General features: G+C 39.1%; 2 protein-coding genes across 9 annotated transcripts in view; one reads left to right on the top strand and one right to left on the bottom strand.

Moving 5' to 3' along the window:
• The window catches only part of syne1a (spectrin repeat containing, nuclear envelope 1a), an 81,633-nt gene extending 69,050 nt beyond the window's left edge, over window positions 1-12,583 (top strand). For 3 of the 5 annotated variants that reach the window (XM_028604457.1, XM_028604454.1, XM_028604458.1), the window contains 13 exons: window positions 65-202; window positions 456-647; window positions 1,117-1,435; window positions 2,485-2,553; window positions 3,011-3,144; window positions 3,269-3,395; window positions 3,489-3,700; window positions 4,590-4,796; window positions 7,026-7,154; window positions 7,794-8,057; window positions 8,192-8,281; window positions 8,943-9,001; window positions 11,064-12,583. In XM_028604457.1, the coding sequence (XP_028460258.1) occupies window positions 65-202; window positions 456-647; window positions 1,117-1,435; window positions 2,485-2,553; window positions 3,011-3,144; window positions 3,269-3,395; window positions 3,489-3,700; window positions 4,590-4,796; window positions 7,026-7,154; window positions 7,794-8,057; window positions 8,192-8,281; window positions 8,943-9,001; window positions 11,064-11,349 (2,226 nt within the window). In that variant the 3' untranslated portion in view covers window positions 11,350-12,583. The remainder of the gene's footprint in view (window positions 1-64; window positions 203-455; window positions 648-1,116; window positions 1,436-2,484; window positions 2,554-3,010; window positions 3,145-3,268; window positions 3,396-3,488; window positions 3,701-4,589; window positions 4,797-7,025; window positions 7,155-7,793; window positions 8,058-8,191; window positions 8,282-8,942; window positions 9,002-11,063) is intronic. The other 2 variants (XM_028604455.1, XM_028604456.1) reach the window with 2 other exon arrangements.
• Window positions 12,584-12,644: 61 nt separating this feature from the next.
• esr1 (estrogen receptor 1) overlaps window positions 12,645-23,087 on the bottom strand; it is a 23,822-nt gene continuing 13,379 nt past the window's right edge. For 3 of the 4 annotated variants that reach the window (XM_028604460.1, XM_028604459.1, XM_028604461.1), the window contains exons 5-11: window positions 22,539-22,655; window positions 21,730-21,911; window positions 21,344-21,497; window positions 17,012-17,150; window positions 15,673-15,806; window positions 14,863-15,046; window positions 12,645-14,216 (exon numbers count right to left, since the gene is read on the bottom strand). In XM_028604460.1, coding sequence (XP_028460261.1) covers window positions 13,916-14,216; window positions 14,863-15,046; window positions 15,673-15,806; window positions 17,012-17,150; window positions 21,344-21,497; window positions 21,730-21,911; window positions 22,539-22,655 — 1,211 coding nt within the window. In that variant the 3' untranslated portion in view covers window positions 12,645-13,915. The remainder of the gene's footprint in view (window positions 14,217-14,862; window positions 15,047-15,672; window positions 15,807-17,011; window positions 17,151-21,343; window positions 21,498-21,729; window positions 21,912-22,538; window positions 22,656-23,087) is intronic. The other variant, XM_028604462.1, reaches the window with a different exon arrangement.

The following is a 23,087-nucleotide window of genomic DNA, read 5'->3' as shown; positions in this document are numbered from 1 at the left end:
CTAAGTTAATATAGAAAGATAAAGAAAAACAATAAAGCATACACATCTCCTTCTATTCATTCAGCACTTCATCAGCCAGAGGGAGGAGTTTGAGACGGCACGAGACAGCATCCTGGTGTGGCTGACTGAGATGGACCTCCAGCTGACCAACATAGAGCACTTCTCTGAGTGTGACGTACAGGCCAAGATAAAACAGCTCAAGGTAAGACAGAAATATTAATTCGTAGATGACACAACAGGCCAACATGATACATAACACAACTGAGATGCAAAGATTTTTGTCTGTCTTGAGGCCTCACTTTGAGCTAGGCGAAACTGATGGACATTTTCTGTAATTTAAACATTTTATTGGGTACATTATTTATTGAAATACTTTTTAAATGATCGTATCATTGTTAGATAATCAGAATTATTGTTAGATACAGTTCTCTGAATCTGCTGTGTGTGTTTCTTAGGCATTTCAGCAGGAGATCTATCTGAACACAGGGAAGATTGACCTGGTGTTCAGACAAGGTGAAGCTCTGATTGAGAAGAGTGAACCTCTGGACGCAGCCGTCATCGAGGAAGAGCTGGAGGAGCTGCAGAGATACTACCAGGAGGTCTTCGGACGAGTCGACAGATACTACAAGAAACTCACACGACTGCCTGTAAGTAAAGATACACAGAAGACACACATTAGGTAGCATAAAAAAACACTCTATGTCATCTATGCCTGACCTTCTGCTAAAGATATGTTCACTCCATATGCATATGCGAGAATCTGTAAACACATTACAAAATGTACACTACAGCTGTATTCCTTTACCACCGATGACATGGTAAAAATGTTCTAACATAGTTTCACGCTGACAGCTGGTAAGGAACAGATCACACACTCATGTTATATTTGCATGTTAACAGTAAGTGCGGCACACACGCTCACCTCACAGTACCTCACTAACTGCACTCTCACACTTCTTAGTTACACATATTTTGAAATTCTATAACCTTTACAGTGTCTGACCCTCCATTTCTCTGTGTGTTATTTGGCATGTTCTCTCATTCTTGCATTATGCTGTCCCTGCTATCATCTTGCTTTCCTTCTTCTACTGACATTTTCCTGTGCTTCTCTCTCAGCTGGCCGATGATGACCTTGATTGTTCAGACAGAGAGCTGGACATGGAGGAAGGTGGCGAGCTCTCTGAGCTGCAGTGGGGCGACTCCTCTTTGCCCAGGACATCAAGCCGTCAAGCCTCGGGTACGACCACACTCATTAGGGCAGACCGCTCAGGACGTGACACCCCTGCCAGCGTGGACTCCATCCCGTTAGAGTGGGACCACGACTACGACCTGAGCAGAGGTCTGGACAGCCCTGGAGGACGAGGCCATGGGGAAAGGAGCCGAGGGCAAGAGGAGGAGGATGAGTATTTGAGGACGGCTGTCACAGTGCTGTCAGGTTGGTCCAACATTACTGCTGTATGATGGATGATTTGCTTAATTGATGTTTGCTGATTGCTTGTGGATGTAAGCGAAAACTGAAATAAGACGTTTCCTGAAAAGAACTATACAACACTTATTACAAGGAAAACAGTGACAGTGTTTTAACATATATTTTATGTTATATAAGTTTCCAATAGTAAATTAATGAAAAATTATTTGGTTTAAACTGAGCCTCTCTGTCAGGGAAATTCCTTTAGAAGCAAATTACATATTTTTTTCAGGAAACTTTTATAGGTCATTATTAAGAAATTAACAGTTGTTAACAAATTAACAACAGCAGTCATGGGATTAATTGATGTGTTTTGAAAAAAAGATTTAGGTTTAATCTAATTGATCAAGGAATAATGGTTAGAGAGGTTTTAGTGGTGAGGAAAAAATCATTGACCCTCAAGTATGGAAAACAACATGACAACAGTCTACCACTAGAAAAATATAAATCATAGAGCAATACATTATTACACAAACTTGTGTTCCCAGTATTGTAATGTGTTTGTATTGTATTGTAACATTTTTCTGTGAAAGCTGTCTTAAAAACAAGGCACCTATTGTATCTTTTTAAAATAAGGGGAATCTCAACCAACAAGTATGCAGATGAGGTCCAGTCATTTCTTTAGATCTGGCACCAGTTAACAGTCTCAATGGCACACATTTAAAACACAAAAAGAGCTCTGAGGTGAACATCCAGATCAGAAAAATAAAATCTGCCTGCCTCTATGGGAATTTAACATAGGGGTGTACTGACTTTTGTTGCCAGCGGTTTAGACATTAATGGATGTATGTTGAGTTATTTTGAGGGGACTGCAGATTTACACTGTTATACATGCTGTAAACTTAATACTTTACATTGTAGCAAAGTGTCATTTTTTCAGTGTTGTCCCATTAAAAGATATAATGAAATATTTACTAAAATGTGAGGGGTGTACTCACTTTTGTGAGATACTGTATCACATTCAATCATGCCCATATTGTAAGTAGTATATGTGTTATGTATGTCTCTCTTCCCAGATGTAGTTATCCCAGAGAGCCCAGAGGCCTATATAACACTGACTGAGAACACATTGAAATCATCCTCTGGTAGGAAACAGCAGCCCCCCTGGTTTGATAAGGAATGCCACAGCATGAAAAATGAGAGCATGCCATATACTATAACACGCTTTTTTAATTTTTCTACCACACGGAGGCATCATTTAGGCTGCATGTCCCACCATCCAGAAACATCCTTGCTTAAAAGTGCAAAGATGACATCATTGCATGCTGACGTCCAGATCACTAAATTCTAATCTCAACCATTGCATTTTTACATGTGTGTTGTTGTTTTTTGGTCATTTATTTCACAGCTAATATCGTTTTTAACATGTTAAAAACCTGACTTCTGTGTTTTTTTCCTGCCACGTCTTGTCTTTATTTTGCATTTCAGACTAATGCATGCCATCACAGCATCAGTCTACACCAACAGCATGCTAATGAAATCTTTGTCATCGAAAGCTTTACCCTGCTAGTTTTCTTGACCCTGTCGTGGGCCTCTGTGCAGGTGAGCCGGACCAGCTGGAGGCCAGTCTCAGACAGCTGGATCAGGCTCTGGATGCAGGGCGATACCACCTCCAACAGAGAGAGGCCACCGCCAACAGCTCCAGCCCCGACATCGACTCCACATACATGGGCTACGTGAGTCCTGTTCATTTGTAGTGACATCTGATGTCTTACATTATGTTCTGACGTGCACATGGGATCAACATATAAACTTTTATTTCAAGCCAAAACATGAATTCCACTAACATCATCCCTCCAGATGCGTCTGATGGGAGAGTGTCGAGGCAGTATAGACGCAGTGAAGAGAGCAGAGGGAGAGCTGACAGAAGACGAGGATGACCTGCCGGGACTAACCAACCCCACCAGCACAGACACTCAGAGTGCAGGTCAGTTACACACAACCACACACATATCATGATAGATGACCTCCTACTGTAAATACTGTGTGAGTTAAATTGATCTGATCTGTTTTCCTCAAGGTGTGATCGAGCGGTGGGAGCTGATCCAGGCTCAGTCTCTGAGTGAGAAGCACAGGCACAAGAAGGAACTGCAGCAATGGCAGCAGCTGATCTCAGACCTGCAGACCATGAGAGCCTGGTTGGGTCAGTCTGAGGCTGAACTCAATCAGCTGCGAGGGCTCGATCTCAGCACCGACATACACACCATCCAGCAGAGAATCAAGAAGCTCAAGGTTTGTTTACTGTGTGTCTGTTTTAGTTGCTGTATCAGAACAGCAAAAGTCGGTAATTGTTTAAAACAAAATGTAGATTAATTTGTCGGCCAAAATCTCATTGCAGCAGAGCAATCGAATTTCTAGGAAGCTGTTATGTACTCATTTTGGTTTTCTTGCATTTGGAAATTGGAACCATCAGTTTTGCAACATCAGTTTTTGTCACCTTACATTCGGTCTCATTGGATTTTCTCTTGATCGATATACGGCTTATGCGATAAACGCTGATTGAAACGTTATTTGCCGAATAAATTAATGAATTGCGATTAAGTTTTAGGTCATTTTATGGTTGCAACCCGCCACAAAACGAAGAATAAGAAGTTTTAGTTCATTTCCGCCCAGTATTTCCGCTCTGTTTGCACACATGATATGTGTCAACAAAGACAGATGTAAGTGTACGAACCTTTGCAATTCAGTGCGAAAATGAATGGAAACACCTTAAAATGTCTTAAATCAATACCAATTTAATCACAAAATAGCATGTGACGTCATTAAGCACAGGTTTTTATTCGCTTTAAAGCTGTTGGATGGAAACACACTTTTACCAGCTTTATTCGCATGAGTTTTTTTACCGAACTTCAGATAATTCGATTGACAAGTGGATGGAAACGTAAAGCATTAGGCAAAATAACACTATTCTATAAATACACCCCTCTGAAGCCTAATAGCTTACATCAAACAGCCTCATCCTGCTGCACTCTTTGTCTGTTGGCACCTGTGTGTATTCTCAGCTTCCTCTATCTCGTAGCCACCTACAGTCTGGCCCAGTTCATGGTTCAGTGTCATTATAAATGATTTCCCACATGAAGATGCGGTTTTGAATACTTTCCTAATTGACTCTTCACTTTAGGAGCTGCTGAAGGGGGTGGATGCCCACAAGTCAGAGGTCTTGTCCATCAATCTGAGCAGTGCAGACTTCCTCCAATCAGAGCCTGACTCTGAGGAGGCGTGGGAGTTGAGGGACAGGCTGAAAGAGATGAATGCATGCTGGGATTGGCTCAGTACCTCCCTGGAGGACTGGAGGGAAGAGCTACAAAGGGCGCTGATGCAGTGCCAGGTACAAAAAAACACATAAAAAGTAATAGGCATCCTTAGCATGGCTCTCTTATTTTATGTTGCAACTTCTTTTGTACATAGAAATGAAAATAAACTTGTATGTCAGGTGTTTAATATCTATAGAATTTTGCAGCAAAGCAAGTTTTAAAAGGTGGTACACAAACATCAAAACTAAATACATTCCATGTCTTGAGGTATAAAAGTCTTTCATCTCCTTGTATGAAAAGAGAATTAAGAGATTATTTTTATGGCACACTCTTTTGTAACTTCTTATGACATACTGTACTGTGACTTTTTATTACATTTTTGTGACATACTATACTATGACTTTTTTATGACATACTATTACTTTTTATGACTTTTTTATGACATACTATACTATGAATGTTTTATGACATACTATACTATGACTTTTTATGACGTACTATACAATTACTTTTTATGACATTTTTATGACATATTATACTATGACTTTTTATGAATTTTCATGACGTTTTTATGACATACAATACTATGACTTTTTGAGTCTTTTATGACATACTATACTATGACTTTTTATGACGTACTATACTATGACTTTTTATGACATATTATACTATGACTTTTTAATTACTTTTTTAACTTTTTAATGACGTACTATACTATGACTTTTTATGACATATTATACTATGACTTTTTAATTACTTTTTAACTTTTTAATGACATACTATACTATGACTTTTTATGACATACTATAAGTTTTTATGACTTTATATGACTACTATACTGTGACTTTTTATGACATACTATATTATGATTTTTTTGACATATTACACTATGAATCTTTCATGACATTTTTATGACATACAAAACAAGGACTTTTTGAGTCTTTTATGACATATTATATTATGATTTTTTTATGACTTTTTATGACATACTATACTATGACTTTTTATAAAGATTTTATGACATACTATTCTATGACCTTTTATGACTTTTTTATGACATACTTTACTGTGACTTTTTTCTGACTTTTTCTGACATACTATACTATAACGTTTTTATGACATACTATACTATGACTTTTTGACATTTTTTTGACAATACTATATACTATGACTTTTTATGACATTTTTATTACATGCTATACTATGATTTTGTATGACTTTATGACATACTATACTATAACTTTTTTATGACATGCTATACTATGACTTTTTATGACATACTATACTATGAATTTATATGACATACTATACAATGACTTTTTCATGACAATACTATGACTTTTTATGACATGCTATACTGTGATTTTTTTATGACTTTATGACTATACTATAACTTTTTAATGACATACTATACTATGACTTTTTATGACATTTTTATGACATGCTATACTATGATTTTTTATGACTTTATGACATACTATACTATGACTTTTTTATGACTTTTTGACTTTTTAATGACATACTTTACTGTGACTTTTTTATGACATTTTTATTACATGCTATACTATGATTTGTATGACTTTATGACACACTATAACTTTTTTTACATACTATACTATGACTTTTTTCTGACTTTTACGACATACTATACTTTGACTTTTTTATGACATACTATACTATGACGTTTTATGACCTTCATGACATACTATACTTTGACTTTTTTATGACATACTATACCATAAAAATGGTTATGACATACTATTCTATTACTTTTCATGACTTTTTTTACATACTATACTATGACTTTTTTATGACTTTTACGACATACTATACTATTACTTTTTATGACGTTTTCGACATGCTACACTATGAATTTTTCATGACTTTTTTATGACATACTATACCATAAAAATGGTTATGAAATACTATTCTATTACTTTTCATGACTTTTTTTACATACTATACTATGACTTTTTTATGACTTTTACGACATACTATACTATTACTTTTTATGACGTTTTCGACATGCCACACTATGAATTTTTCATGACTTTTTTATGACATACTATACTATGTTGTTTTTTTTTACATACTATACTATGACTTTTTATGGCATACTAAACAACACCTTTTTTATGACCTTTCATGACATTCTATACTATGACTGCTTAGAACTCGAAGTTGCAATGTCTTTAACTGTATGGAAAGGGTCTTAATAAATGCCTTAAAAGGTATTCAATTTAACTTTGGGATCCCTGCTTATACTCTGCAATCACTATTAATCATGCCAACTTTCCTTTCAGGAGTTCCATGAGATGAGCCACGGTCTGCTGCTGTGGTTGGAGAACATCGACCGCAGGAGGAACGAGGTGGTGCCCATCCCTCCCAAACTGGATCGTGATACATTAAGAGCTCATCACAAAACACTGACGGTATGTCTCGCTAATACGAAGTTTGTGTACAGCAGACTTGTGTTTTTTATCTCTGTTATGGCTTTTATAATAATCACCATTAAGTGGATAATTCAACTCAATAGTTCCTAAAGTGGGTTTAGGTACCGAAGCGGTTTTGAGAGTAAAGTGAAATTCTGTTGTGGTTGTACTTTGTTTCATACTGTTTTCACCCCGTTACCTAAAGTATAGCCCTATGATTATGTTCTAAGCCAGCTCTAACAACAGCAATCATATTAGATTTGGTTCTTTTGGGGAAAACAGTGTAAAATCTGAGTCCATTATTGTATGTTCATTGGTTTAGTGGTCCTCTGTGTTCTGTAGAACAGTTTAAGTCTGCTCTAAAGATAACAAATGTTTACACGCTATTAACTTTACAGGATTAGAAACAACTAGAACAAAGATAAACATAAAAAAAAATATCTCTGATAACATATACAAATAATCTTAAAAATTATTAATGTTATGTCATGTTAAAGCATGAAATTCAAGGTCTTTATTTTTAAAATACCACAAAGACTAGCCATTTTAAGATCAAGAGAAAAATACTACACAGTTCAAAGACAAATATGTTGTACACATTATATTGCTGACTCCTCTGTCTCTTTTATTTTCTTGCAGCAAATCAAGCATGAGCTTCTGGACTCGCAGCAGAGGGTGTCGTCTCTTCAGGAGCTGTCGGCTCAGCTGCTTGTTAACACTAAACCTCAGACTCTGCTGCTGCAGTCGCAGGCCTCGGAGCGGATCCAGGCTCAGGGCAGCGCGTGTCTGGAGGCCCAGGAGAAGGTGCATGTGATCTTGAACAGGCTGAGGCTGCTCCTCAGAGAGGTCAGCTCAGACCTGGAGGGGTTGGAGAGGAGGCTGGAGACCACAAACACACCGCAGGTCAGAAAATGCTAAATATAGAGTGAATGAACGAGTGGCCCCTTAATGTTGACAACAAAATCTTCCTTGCCATTAATAGCAGTTTTATAATCTAAATATTATAGTGACTGTTGTTGTTTTGATTTGTTTTTCAGGATTGCTTACCGTTTCCTGTTAGCAAATCAGAAATATGTGGATCAGCTGGTCCTGAGTCAGAGGTGACTGTCCAAAGTCGCAAACGATTGGTAATGTTTCCCCTCATAATGTCCAGTTAGGATAGCTTCCATGCTCAATAAGAGGCCCCAAATAACATTGCAGTCAACTTACCTTTTCCCTTTGGTTTCCAAGTAGACATCTCATAGATATGTGCCTACTACCCTTTTATTTACTTTTTTATTGTTAATATAAATGTTTTCTGTTTTTCTATTGCTCTGCTAACATGTACATGAAAAGATTTGTTGCTGCCCCCCATCCCTTCCTTTTTTTTAGATGTTTTTTGCTGCCCACACCATGTTGATCTGCCAAAAATGTACAAGAAAACCTGGCTTTTCGTTTCCCATGATAAAACTGTTCTGTAATGGCTTAGTTCAGATCTCGTTTTGGATTTCATTTATTAAAGAAATTACATTCGTTTTCTGTTTTATCCCTATGTAACTAATAGTTAAATATATTTAATTTGTGAATTTCTTTTGACTTATGAGAATTTAGTCTTGAGAAGCCAGATTTCTTGGTTCTGAAAGTCAATCACCATCATTGATTATGTTGCTGCTCTTTGGTCGTTGATGATTCCTTCTCTAGCGATGTTATGGCTTGTTTTTTCTCTCATCTGAGGCTTTGTCTTTATTTGCCCTTGACTGAAACATTCTTTTCTTTCTTTTACCCCTCCCTGCTCATTACGTGGTACAGCCCCGAGGCAAAAGTAGTCAGGCCCACCCAGGACACCCTGAGAGCGGCCCGCGCCACAGGTACCTCTCTCCTGGACTCTAGAAACACGGGATGATAATGGAACCAAAGCTATGCCTGACTAGAAACGTGATTTTATTCAATCAACCCATGAGAAAATCAATTAATCACAATCAGCTATGTTTACTCATTGTAAAAGATATTATTAGATGATTTTGATTTTTAGCTTCTTTAATTGATTGGTTTTAAGGCTTTAACCCTGCGTTCCATGATCCTCCTTTATTCTAGAGACCATGTTACAAGCTCTTAAACGAGTGGGGAATCGCCTACATCAGGCCGCTCCCTTTCTCCTTTAAATGTTTTATTTCACTGCTTCTCTTTGCCCTGCTGCTTTTTGAATGGCATCATGAAATATTGCATTGTTATACTTTTTGCTTCTCCTTTCTCAGAGTGGCTGTAGCACTCTCCTCGCCCACTAGATGGCATTATCTGAATCCCAGTGATCCCTCAGCCCTCGTTCCTTTTCCCTTAGCTCTGTTTTTTTATCTTCCTGTGTCATTCTTTTCATAGTTGAAAGCAGGATATGATGCAATAACTCCTGCGTTTTTTTCCTTCTACCTTAACTTCTACTTTCTTTCCTGTTTCCTTTCCAGACCTCTTAAATCACCCACCTCTGACTCTCTGTCTTTTCTGATTTAACTTTCTATGATTTCCATTAAATGCCAACAACAACAACACACAGGCCTGGTGAAGACTCAGCCTAAACTAGTCTTGCCGTGAGTTTTGTTGTAAAAAATGATGTCTTTGCTTTCCCCTGATAGCATCCTTTATATGAGAAGCAGGGACTCTCTATCACATATTAATGGGCTGTGGAAACTGAAATCCAGCAAAGCAGGAGGGTTTGCCATGAGCCACATATATAAACACATACACAGCGTGCACATGCTGCTCATGCATGCTCACAGCAGCCTTATGGTAGCATCCAGGAGGACTAAACAACTAAATGAAATCAGCAGGCTACAGAGCGAGAGGCTGAAGTAGTGTCAGGGTGTCTGACACTCCTTTAGCCTCCTCGAGGATGAGTCACAGTAAGAACATGCTGTTCCTCCCCTTAAGTCTAACCGTGGAAATCTCCAGGGGCATTTGGCATTTCTGCTGAGTCTGTCTGGAATGAGATGTGGCATTGAACTCTCACACATTCTGCTCTAAAGCCAGAATGTTTCCCCCCAGTGAGACACGGCCGGGTATCTACGAGGGCTTGTGGTTTTTCTAAGTGTGTTTGTGTTTTGTGTGTATGCAGGTCTGCTGTACATGTGTGTCTCTGTTCAACTTCGACTCTCAATCTCTCTAACTGTTGGATCTTGGTCTATTTGCCGCATTTTTGTATTCTTGCTTTCTTTCCTGTTGAGTGTTTGCTGAGTCTTCATTCTTTTGCCAGACATGGGTAAAATAGTATTTGCAAACATGTTTAAATTTAACCTACTTGAAATGTCAGAATTGCCAGATTTACTCTAACTACTTATTGATTAATCTGAGTATATTCTCAATTGTTTAGTCTATGAATTGTCAGAAAATAGTGAAAAATGGCCATCACAATTCTCTAAAGACAACCGTGATGTTTTAAAATATCTTGTTTTGTCCAACTAACAGTTCAAAACCCAAAGATATTTCAAAAGCAGCAATTCTCACATTTGAGAAGCTGAAGTTTTTTGATGAAAAAAAATAAAAAAAGATTATCAAAATAGCTGATCAATTTTCTGTCGATTTACTTTTTAATTGACTAATCCTTTCATCTTTAATCTGTAATCTAATTTAATTTGTCTTCATATGCTTCTCAGTGATTGTATTAACTTTCTGGCACTTTGTGCACTTAAACTACATTCCAGGTACCAAAGCAAACCAAAATGAACACTGAATTTTTCTGATTAAACACTCTTAGCTTAAACATCATGCGTTTTGGATTTAAGCCCCTGAGGTTTGAGCATTTTTCACACTATATAACTAACTTAAATTTGAACAATTAAAAAAACTATCAAGGGGTTTTGACAAAACATGATTTGCAAATACCAGTGAACTCAGGTCTTTTCTTTGCTGTGTTTAACTTCACTCTGTGTCTTTCTGCAGCCGGAGCAGATCTCCAGGCGCCGCTGGCTGCGTTTCCTCCCGTTCTGATCTTCTTGACAGCTACTCCTCGCCGACCTCCTCCTCCTCCTCCTCTTCAAAAGGCCCGTCCTTCCTGCTGCGGGTCCTCAGGGCTGCGCTTCCCGTCCAGCTGCTGCTCCTGCTCCTCATTGGCCTGGCCTGTCTGGTGCCCATGACCGAGAAGGACTACAGCTGCCACCATGCCAACAACTTTGCCCGCTCCTTCCATCCAATGCTGCGCTACACCAACGGACCACCGCCCATATGAGAAGTCTCTGAATATCTACCTACAGCTTTGCCAAGGACTCCACTGAATGTTTCCTCTTCACCCCGGGCTCTAAAGCAACACACTGTTCCCGTGCTCGGGAGCAAACACGCATTATGAAGTGATTCAGAGGTGATATGAAGACTCCTCTAACGAACATTGCACGCCCACTCTCCTGAAATCACCTCAACCCTTTAAACCCACTCTCCAGAATAAATGGACCATCATCAGGAGACGCCCCTCTCCCCCAATCTAAATATTCCATCTTGTTTTAACTTAAATGTGTATTATTTTTTAAGGTTCCTGAAGAAACCTGAGAATTCAATGAAAACAAAGCACTATTTATATACTGTATGTTGGGAGCCAAAGTCGACCGTGCTTTCTGTCCATGATATCCAGTGCTGCTACTATTTATTTAGCGTTCAATCAGTTAGATTGTTAGTGTTGATGAAGCTAAAGCACCACCTTGAGTGTGGGATATTGAACCTGTAAATTGTACAGTAGGACTTGCAGTTTGAGTAGCAATCATTCACAGTCTCAGAAGCAAAAGACACATCTGAAGAATAACTCAGACATAACGACTGAAACAGCACAGAAATCAGCTCAACAGTTCTTTCTTTCTGAAGGATGAACATAATGTTTTCAGCTTGACACATTTCAGAAGAACATGCTTGAATTTGGAGAAAAAAAAGGCTTCATATGACGTTAAAGCTAAAACCTGAATCTATAGCACTGACATGAGCACTGTTGAAGGTACTGCACTGAAGCCGTCCAGCAAAGATGTCCGACTTCTTTCCCCAAAAGCCAAGGCCTGTATTCCTGTTTTTAATTTCAGTATTTAATCAACTGGGGAAATTATGAAAAAAGATTTGACCTCTCAACTGATTTGTATATTTTTGTTGAAATGCCTTTGAATACAGGCAGTTATTTTTTTAACTTTCTGTTTGAGCATGTAATTGAAAGTCCCCTGCTTTTAAGAAAGCCAAATAATCACTAGTAGTGTTTTAGTGGACGGCTGCAACATGAAATAGTGAACTTTGTAATACCTGCGATAATTATTCTGCTGTGATGAGACATCGGAATTCCTGAGTTGTTAAAACAGAATCTGTTAAAAAAAAAAAAAAAAAAAAAAAAAAAAAAAAAAAGATGGAATATGATTATTTATGTATGTACAGTTTGCTAATGCCGACTTCATGACGAATACAGTCTTTGCAAATAATAAATCATGAAATATTTACATTTGTGTATTCATGGTCCCGACTTTGGGATACAAACTTACGACAAACAGTGATGAACAAGATTTTCTCAATTAATGCTTTTATTTTTATGCACAGTAAACAAATGACAGTCAGTTCAGGTTTGACTGGACTTTCAGCTCAAGTGGCCAAATCCTATTGTATCCTGTATGGAGGCTTTTCATACATTTTAATTGCCTTTATTTTTTAAGTACAGAAACGATTAGTCAATTAATTGGTTAGTTAACCGACAGGAAAACAATCCACAACTATTTGGACCAGCAGTTAGTCATTTTTCAAGTAAAAATGCCAAATAGTCCCTGGTTGCAACTTCTCAATTCTGACCTTTCAGACAGAATGAGAAACAAATGTTTGAGGCGAGTGCGAATTGAGCAACATATTTGCGCCATTCCCAGGGCTTATAGATCTGTTTCATGAACGTACAGAAACGAGAATAAGTAAGTAAATAACAACAATGGAATATGTGCAAATGCATTATGATAATTAGGTTTTTGGAGGTGTCTAAATCCAGCCAAACTCAACATGTAAACACTGAATTACTGGATGAACAATAACCGGTAGTAGCTTTGAAGTGGTTGAACAACTGCATCAAGAGAAAAAATAAAATAAAAATCAGACACACAGACACACACACTTCAGAAAACTTGAGTTCAAGTAAGCATAAAGAACAAACCGACTACACACAAAAAGCTGCAAAATTCAGCAGATATATCCTCATATATTTCATCATTAAAATAATTTTCTTCCCAAATATATTAAGCTTACACTTGTGTGTGTGCAGAAAACACAATACCTGATGTTAAGTCCTTAATGTTGGAATTCAAACAAAATAAATTACACATTCATTTGAACCAGTGTTATCATAGTTTAGTGTGTAATCATCCATAATATGTCAAAGAAAAAAATGTGCCTGTAGACCCTTAAACCCCGGAGGAAGTGCACTTTGGTCGAGGCGAATAAAAATAAAAATTAGCTGCTCGTCATTTCAAAGCTAATAGAGTGCCACAATATGACCTAACACCTGCCGTTTTGTAAATATTATTTAATAATTAGCTGTACTGTAAAGCTGTTAGAGACTCAAAATCACATAGAAGACAGCATAGAAGAGTAACTGCATTAAAGCTCAGATTGTAGTAAATTGCAGTAGTGCAAAGAAAAACTCCCTAAATTCAATTAATTTATAAATTATTATCTCATGAAATCAATCAAAAACAACCTTTGGATTTTATTCCCAAACCTTTCTCCTCCTGTACTACACACATCACCCATAAAAATGACTTTTGACCTTCACATGTTGCTTGCCGTGCTCGGTCTCATAGGATGCGGGTGCAGTCAGAGCGGGACTCTGCGTACTGCAGGACTGTGGGGGCTCTGCTCGGGCTCTCACGGCTCACTCGGGGTCCTGAACTGGATCCACCTGAAGAGGAGCCACCACCGCTGCTGTTGCTGCTGTTGCTGATGGTGGAGGGAAGCTCTCCATCAGCCTGGGACCAGGGCTGATCTGGTCTGTCTGGCCGCTGGACGTGGTGAGCGTCCAGCATCTCCAGCAGCAGGTCGTACAGAGGCACTTTGTTCTTGCACTTAATGCTGTAGAGATGCTCCATGCCTTTGTTGCTGCAGGGAGATGAGGAATTGGAATGAGTTTATGTATCAGTCAGTTAATGAGGGCTGATTTCTTTCTACATCCCTAAAGGCTCCGTTTGATTTTCTAGTTTTATGTGTTTAATATATTCTGGAAAACACACTTGTTCCCTGATCTTCCTACTTTGTCTGGATCATTCAGCCCCATTCGGCCATCTTACCAAAGATGGAAAACTTTTTTATTGGGGACTACTTTCTGCTGAGGAATAATACTGTACTGTGATGAAGAACAATGTCGTATAACAGCGTAGCTCACTGATGTGTGAAAAGAATTATCCATATTTGGCTTTGGATACACTGACAGACAATATTTTGTACTTAGTAGGATCAATTTATTGTTGCTTTTGGTCTTTAAGGTTTTATTCTTTAAACTCTGGTTGGACACTTAACTAAATAAATTGTTTTATTGTGGTTAATATATTGTGATATACTTGATATACTCTACAGCAACAACTCATCGGTGAAGAGGAATAAGTTTAAAATGTAATGCTTTTAAAGCATTTATCTTTTAAATTCAAAGAACCACTGTGGGTCACTGAAGCAGATTCTCAGCAGAACATTAATATTAATATTAATATTGTAAACAAAACAAAAAAAAACGTTTTTAATTTAATTTCACCTCATGTGCCTGATGTGGGAGAGCAGGAGGAGCAGCTGTGCTTGCCGTCTCGACTGCTGCTGAACTGAGCATCCTGATTGGCTGATGTGATGTATGAGAGCGTCTGTGATGGTGTCCAGCATGTTCTGCACTGCCGCAGTGTCATGGAGGGGCTCCATTGTACCGGTGCAGAAATAGAAGGCACCTGACAGGAAAAACATAAGCTTACTGGAAATTTGTCAAGCTAATGGACCTTTCTGTTCTTAAACCGAGACTTCAGTAAAAGTAATTCACCTCATATAGACATTTTTACTTTTACTTGATAAAAGATCTGACTCAAACACGCATATAAGAGCAGAGCATTGATTGCAGATGCAGTATTGCCCACACAGCAATCAAACATTCATTCGGCTCTAGCAGCTGTGCCAGTTTTGTCATCCCGCTGGTATTTGAATTCCTATATAGAATATCTCAATCTCCGGGACAAACACAGCCCTCTGTGCTGCATCATGTTGTCATGGGAACAGTTATAAAGTCATATTGAGGGTACGGGCCTTTCCAGTACACTCTGTTCGCCTAATGTGCCCGTAAGTAGCATTCAAAGCTACACATCTGTGGGTGTATTTTGATACTCTTGAGGACCAAAATGGAAACCTGTGAGAAAGTGGTGTGCATGCAAACAAAACTGTGTGGAATTGAAAAATTAAGCTAGAGAGCTTATGTTTTGATTAAAGAATTGTCTCTGCTTTCCAATGTCATTCCAGGCATCACTTTACACTTAGTTTCTCTTAAAATGTTTCACAAGAAGGACTCTCACACATGTTGCCTCACCAGAGTTGAGCAAGATAATAGCTTTGAGACAGACAAACTCCTCGGGCTTCAGTTTGAGCAAGCGGAAGCGGGAAGCAGTGGCTAGCAGCATGTCGAAGATCTCAGCCATGCCTTCGACACAATCGCCTTCGTTCCTAGAGAGCAGAATAAAAGAAAACGTGAGGAATTTTGTTTAGATATTTGAAGTTCTCTTTTCTTTTTTAAGATTATTTTTGGGGCATTTTTAGGCCTTTATTTCAGCTGAAGACATGAAAGGGGAGAGAGAGAGGGGAATGACATGCAGCAAAGGGCCGCAGGTCAGAGCCCAGGCCTGCTGCGTCGAGGAGTAAACCTCTATATATGGGCGCCTGCTCTACCAACTCAGCTACCCGGGTGTCCAAAGTTCTCTTTTCTTGTGTGTTTAAAATTCTGTAAGTTACACAAAGACTAAGTTCTGAGCTGCAGCGCACCATCAGTATTCAAAAAAACATCTGTGACCATTAAGCTATCCAAAGAGCAGCCAGATAAATAACTAATGGATTGAATCACTGCAACGCTCCATTTGTCAGCACAGTTGAAAAGTGAAGGAAAGATAGATAATATCCAGTGGTTGGAGTGCAAGATTAACTTGGACAGCACAGAGCCAAGGGAATTTGTCAACTCTGACCAACAGCGTTTTAGTCATCATGTCCAATTGCTGAGGACACTTATACAGAGACCAGCTTTTAGAGATAATACTATGTAATACACTTTTGAATCAAATGGGACCATCAGACACATCAGAGTGTAAAAGCTTTGTTTGTCTGTCTGCATGTCTCCCTCATGCCTCTGTCTCCACCTTCCTCTCTTTTTCTCTGAGGTAGATACTGAGGTCTGGCCAGCTTGTTTACTTTGAACACGGGGGAGTGTGGGGGAATGGAGGGAACAGGCTGTGCCTGCAAAGCAAAAATCCATGCCTCACGTCTCCCCGCATTTCTAGTTTTTGTCCTCTCTGTTCATCATTGCTCTCTCTCCTACGCCTCCTTTCCCATCATCTCTCCCTCGATAGTTCTTCCTTTGTCATCACTCCTTGCATTGAGTCTTTGATTAAATCTCTGTCCTGGTTGTCAGCTCAGTACTGTAATGATTAGAGAGGCTGCTTTCCTCTCCATGGGGAACCTGTAATTATTATTTCATTCTATGATGGTGGCACAATGGCTGGCAAGGTGTGAAATGGAAAATCTACAATGCTGATGTATCATTCTTAAGATGTGTGTGAGAGTAAGAGATAGAAAAAAAGGTAAGAAAAGCACGGAAAGAGAGATGAAAAAATTTAATAAGGTGAATGTCACTGAGAAGTCAGGTGAGTATTCCGGGCTACCTGTCCAGTATGAGGTCCTGTGCGAAGATGAGTTTGCCGGGGCAGTGGATGGACCTCCAGCTGAGCCCGATCATCAGCACCTCCAGCCATGAGCTCTCCAGCAGCTGCGCCTGGTCATGGAGGCCCAGCTGCAGGAAACCTAAAGCACAAACACAAACACACACACACATATATATATATATATATATATATATATATATATATATATATATATATATATATACACCCACACACACACACACACACAAACACACACACACACACACACACACACACACACGTATGTTTTATCCTGATCACAGCAGTTATTTGGATTCAAGACCAAATCAACACTCCCAGAGTTAAATGTTTTCTGTGCACCTTCATCCCACTCATAAAAATAGAAATATGCATGCCCTTGTTTTCTGGCAGGGGCTGGCTACTTAAATGAAAGCATCTGCAATCTCTCTCCTCTTAAGCCTTATCACTGGCACTCAGCTGTCACAATTCATATGTAATTACAGTCAATTCCCTTCCATTGTCCCTCTCTCTCCCTGTGCTTGGGACCCCTCACAATTAAAACTGTGTGCGTTTGGGCTTTTAGTACCACACAAGGTTGTAATAGTGAGTGAGTGTGAGTGTGAGTGTGTGTGTGTGTGTGTGTGTGTGTGTGTGTGTGTGTGTGTGTGAGTGAGTGAGTGAGTGAGTGAGTGAGTGAGTGAATGAGTGTGTGTGTGTGTGTGTGTGAGTGTGTGTGTGTGTGTGTGTGTGTGTAAATAAAAAGGGTGATGTATCCTATACTGTATTTAGGATCTATGGGGTGCCAGGGGACAATCCTCTCAAAAGTGATGACTGTAATAACCCTCACTGTAATGGCTCTGCGTGCGTGTGTTTGTGTGTCCACAATAAAGGTCGCCCATCACCTTGCTGTTGCCTACGCAGTCAAATAGACAACCAACGAAGGCCATCACCTCTGTCACACAGTACATCTGTATATTTAAAATGTTTAAGAAAGACACCGTTTCCAAGTTTAAAAAAATATATGTCCCAATTTGAACAAAACATGTCACGGTGCTCCAGCAGACCTGACTCACATGTTTTGCACCTGCCCTCACCAGGCAAGAATTTTTTAATATCTATCCAAAGCTACAGACATCAGCAAGAATGTTATTAAACTGGAAGTTATCCATCTGGCCTGATGATTTTAAAGAAAATCATAAAGTTTGCACTGCCAGGCTTTACACTTGGAATGCTACAATCCAACACTTTAATATATTTTATAACTGACCGTTTGTGCAGAAAATACATTCCTTAACTTCCTATATATTTTTTAGTTTTCAGTAACTTTATCACTTTAATTGGCTATTTTTATTTATTTATTTCTATTCGCCTTGTCAATAGCAACAGACATCAATGTATCTGGAGGGTAGGAGTCAACACGACATTACAACAAGCCTGACTGACATCAAGAGGTTTTTATAGCTTTAACTGATCACATGTCCTTTTGTTATTCACTATGTGATGTAACATTCAGTTTAAGGGCAGTTATTTTTCCAATCATTTGTCTAAAGTGACTAACGGTAATGTAATCAAAAATCTTTGAATTTGTCCAGTATTGAGCGAGAACGCTGGCTGTAACCAGCAGCTGTGAAACAATGTTGCAATATTGATTCCTATAGGGCAAATAGAGCCCAACAGTCCCGCCCCTCCTCTGAGAGACCTTGGGTTCCGGAAGTAAATTTCCCATTCATTTCTCCCATTGATGTCTGGAAAAATCTGTATATAGAGTGTTTTAGACCATGCCTTAGGCTAACCAGATGGTACGTGACTCATAAGCATACAACGTACCATTTTGAGTGAAAAAACGAACAGAAAATCAAAAAAAAGTCAAAGGTACAAGACTGTGTACATATCGTCATTTCAGAGCGAAGGAACTACTCATCCCATAAACCACCACGCAACACTGAATAAAGGAAGCTACGTTAGTTTAGCTAACAGCTAATTCAGCTAACCTCTAGCTGAGACAGCATGTAATAACTTTAAAAGACCCTCAAAATAAAACCTGAAAATAACCATTAAAATATATAACAGCTGTTACATCAATTCCGCAAGCTTCGCGGAAAGTTCAGACCCGAAAGCGAGCAGATAAAAATGACAGGTGAAGGTGGTGTTCCCACAAAGAAATCGAAATATAGCTGTAAATTTCAACATGTTGGGCGCAACAATTTACATGCATTTTACCTAGTCATATCGACAACCTCCATGCTTTTTGTAAGGTGTGTCACATTGATTTTTATGTAGCGCACGGCAGGGAAAATGACATTACCCAGCATATTAAAACACAGCAGCACCATTGCGCAGGAGACGCACATAAGCGCACACGGGCGATTTCATCCTTCATCACAAAAGAACAGACAGAGGCAGAAAACGTGAAGCAAGCTGAACTCAAGATGGCTATGTTGGTAGTACAGCCATACCCCCGCACAAATCTCCCGGATTTTGAAAAACAAATGTTGGCAGGTATGGCGGGCCTTTTTATGCGCACATACAATGTACTTTTACTAAAAGTGGCAGTTATCCTGCTATGCTTTTGGGTGTAACTTACTGATGCCAGGTCAACACAGTAACTTTAGCTACTAGCATTAACGTTAGCTTACCTCCGCTCTGTCTTCAGCTCTCCACTGTTGGAACAGCATTTTTCTTAAGGAAAGTTTGCTTTAATATAGGACGTCTTCTCTTTTGCTGGCAGTAGCCATCCCCAGTCAAACTCGTCACTTTTGACACGATGGTCTGCGCAGTGTATGGACCTGTGAGTTAAGGATCCATTTGTAGCTGTATGCTAGCGCACAACTAGCCTCAAATTCAGCCTGTCCGAATCCAAAGGTAACATCTATGAAAGCTGCGCGAGGTTTAGCTCCACTTTTCGATAACACAATTTGGAAATGCGCAATTGAACATCTTCTACAGTAGATAACACAAAGCTACGTTTTTGTACTCCAAAACAACAAACTCCCCTATATGCTCTCTCCCCAACGCTGTTTTCTGGTAAGTCACCTTGCGAGATTTCAGAACAAGACTTCATCATCTCTTCATATGTTATCAGACACTTATAATAACAATCTGAGCCTGTCAGTGACAAAAACAAGCACTAGACACAAACGGATGGGAAAATAGAGTCCAGGTTAAAGTGGCCATATTATGCTCATTTTCAGGTTCATAATTGTAATTTGATATTGTATCAGAATAGGTTTACATGGTTTAATTTTCAAAAAACACTATATTTTTGTTGTACTGCACATTGCTGCAGCTCCTCTTTTCACCCTGTGTCAGGTTTCTGTTTTAGCTACAGAGTGAGACATCTCAACTTCTGTAACATCTTTGTTGTCAGTCGCACATGCGCAATAGCTAGGTAAGGATTACATGAGCTAACTAGCTGTTTCTCCAACTTTGGCCCGTACAAGGCAGGATAAGCCGGGAGACTTCTTCTAAACGAGGGTGCACTTCACACTTAGCGTGGAATAACTGCAGAATAGAGACTGTAAGTAGTTCTATACAATTTATTTTGTAGATTAGGGTGAATTTGTGTGTGTTGTAGCAGTGTTTTGCCATTGAGAACGAGCTAGCATGCTAACGCTAGCATGCTAACGGTTATCCCCCTAGGCCCCTCGTTTCGGCTAGTGACATAGAAAGCTGTGCAGATTTTGAACAGCTCACCCTGAGACTGAAGGCAGGACACATTCAGAAACCCGTATCTCACTCAAAACAGCATGGATGGGTTTTTTTCAAAGTTTGTTTGCGTGTGGAAGCACCAGAGACACAAAATAACACCCCAAATCCCAGAAAAAAAAGTGATTTTTTTTCATAATATTGGCACTTTAAAACAAGTTATTTCCTATATGTAAAAACATGGTGTGGAAAGGATAGTACATTTTGGACCATGATAAAAGGTGCGCAATCAACTGTAAAGGATATGTTTGATGTTAATGGCCCATGACCATCAACAGACTCCTTGCAAGTCTCAAGAGAGTCTTAACAACTTAAGTTATTTGTGAATTTTTGCTCCAAAACTGAATTAAGACCAGAATATAAATATGAAAGTCAAATCTCAACATCTGGTAAAGAAATTGTCACTGAGCAGCTTCTAGATACAGTCTGTTACAGAAACCTTTTACTCGGGTCAGAAAAATCGTAGTTAATGCTCCTGCAGTGTCAAATCTTTAAAAAGACATATCTTGAAAATGTGTCTGAAAAATACACTGCATTATACAGTCAAAATATAAGAAGGTTTGTACTGCTGAAAAGAACTAAGAGTATTTACTGTTGGTGTGGCTACCTCGCCACTCTAAGAAGTACCTGGAAGCTTCTTGGCCCATGCAATCATGTGGACCAGCTCCTTATCGGCCATGCTGGTGAGCAGGGTCATCATGGTGACCTCAGTATAGGGTCGGTTTAGCTTCTGACGGGAGCACAGTATTGGGGGCTCAGCACCCTGGAGAAGGAGGAGCACCTGGGGAAGCAGCAGAGAAACAAAAAAATGTAACCAGAAAAATAAAAGCTGTTGTGTTTCAAATTGATTTAAAGTAAGTACAAACATATTTCGACATCCACAAGCCACATTGCCATGAAATTTAGTATATTCATTGTGCTAATATTTCTTTAAGATCCAAATTTCCACCAGGCCAACAATTTGCACCCCAACAAGGTATTTCAAAAACAAATGTCTCTGCATGAATAAGCACCTGGTCAGGAGGCATGCCAGTCAACAATAATTTTCCACCTCCACCACAAGCACTACTGCGTTTCCTCCCATCCTGAGGGGGCACTGTCCTTTGCGCCAGGTCCTTTGACGCCTTGTCTCTGTCATTGGTGCCAGTCCGTCGTTTGTCACGCCGCAAAACACGCCCGCGGTCCTTGCGCACACCTTAAGCACACAGCAAGTGTTTAATACAAAATAACACGCAGATAAACAGAAAAAGCCACAAACATGTATGCACACAGTTGCAACAAATTCGTCAGGCTTTTTTTTCTTGATATCACTCACACATAACTTCATATCCCGTTTTTACCACAAAGTCCAGCAGTGCAGATTATATGGATGCCTGTGTGATTCAAGAAGTATGAAAACAAAACGGGGGGGTGTTTTAATCAGTAGTTGTACTCCTTAAGAGGAAATCACTTCAAGGCCATGTTAAAGTTAGTCTCAGGCTTATCTGCATCCACCAGCACTCTCATATTTGTGCCGATCCTTTCAGCAACAAGCAATGGTTGATACATGGCAATTAGTTTTGAAATTTGTTAAGAAGTGGAGAATCAAATTAGTTTATTTTGCTGACATAAAAACAATATACTGAAAAGCTAAATAGTGCAAAAGAAAAAACTAGTCATAAAAGACAGACATGCAGACAGTAAAAACACAGGATAACCAATACCAACTAAATTTAGTAATAGACAGCACATTGTAGAAACGAAAATTATGTAAAATAAAACAAAGAGAGATTGGTCTTGGAAGAGATGGGAAATCTGCTGTATGCTGGCGTTTTCTACCCACCTCCTTTCATCATGCCAACTTCGTAACACTTCCTAAGACGGCAAGCCTGGCAGCTCTTCCTCCGATTCCTGTCAATAGTACACTGATTGGTTGCTGGGCACATATAGTCATTGTGACCTGAAATGGAAGAAAATCTATTACTTCAATCCCCCCACTCCAGTGTTCAGTTCAGATGTATGTTATTTAATAACCAGGAACACTCTATTCCCATTTTAAATGTATCTCAGATGTAGAAAATGTAAAATGTGGCATCTTGGCTTTGTCATTGTCATAGACTGTTGGTTTTCTTTATGACCAGTCTTACATTGCAAGACTTGTCAATATGATGACATGACAAATTGAATAAACACAACAGTAATATACCTGACCTTTGTTTTAAATGCAATGAGGCTAAAGGAACATTTATGCACTGTGTCTGGGAGTGTAACAAAATTAAAACATTCTGGAGAGAGGTGATCAATAATACTACTACTGTGTTCATCTTGTCTGTGAACATTCCCCTTGACCCTAAGACGATTTTGCTGCACCTGTATCCAACAAATCTGAATC

The sequence above is a fragment of the Perca flavescens genome, chromosome 18, assembly GCF_004354835.1.
Source record: "Perca flavescens isolate YP-PL-M2 chromosome 18, PFLA_1.0, whole genome shotgun sequence".
Taxonomy (NCBI): domain Eukaryota; kingdom Metazoa; phylum Chordata; class Actinopteri; order Perciformes; family Percidae; genus Perca; species Perca flavescens.
This window is presented reverse-complemented; position numbering and strand designations above follow the sequence as displayed.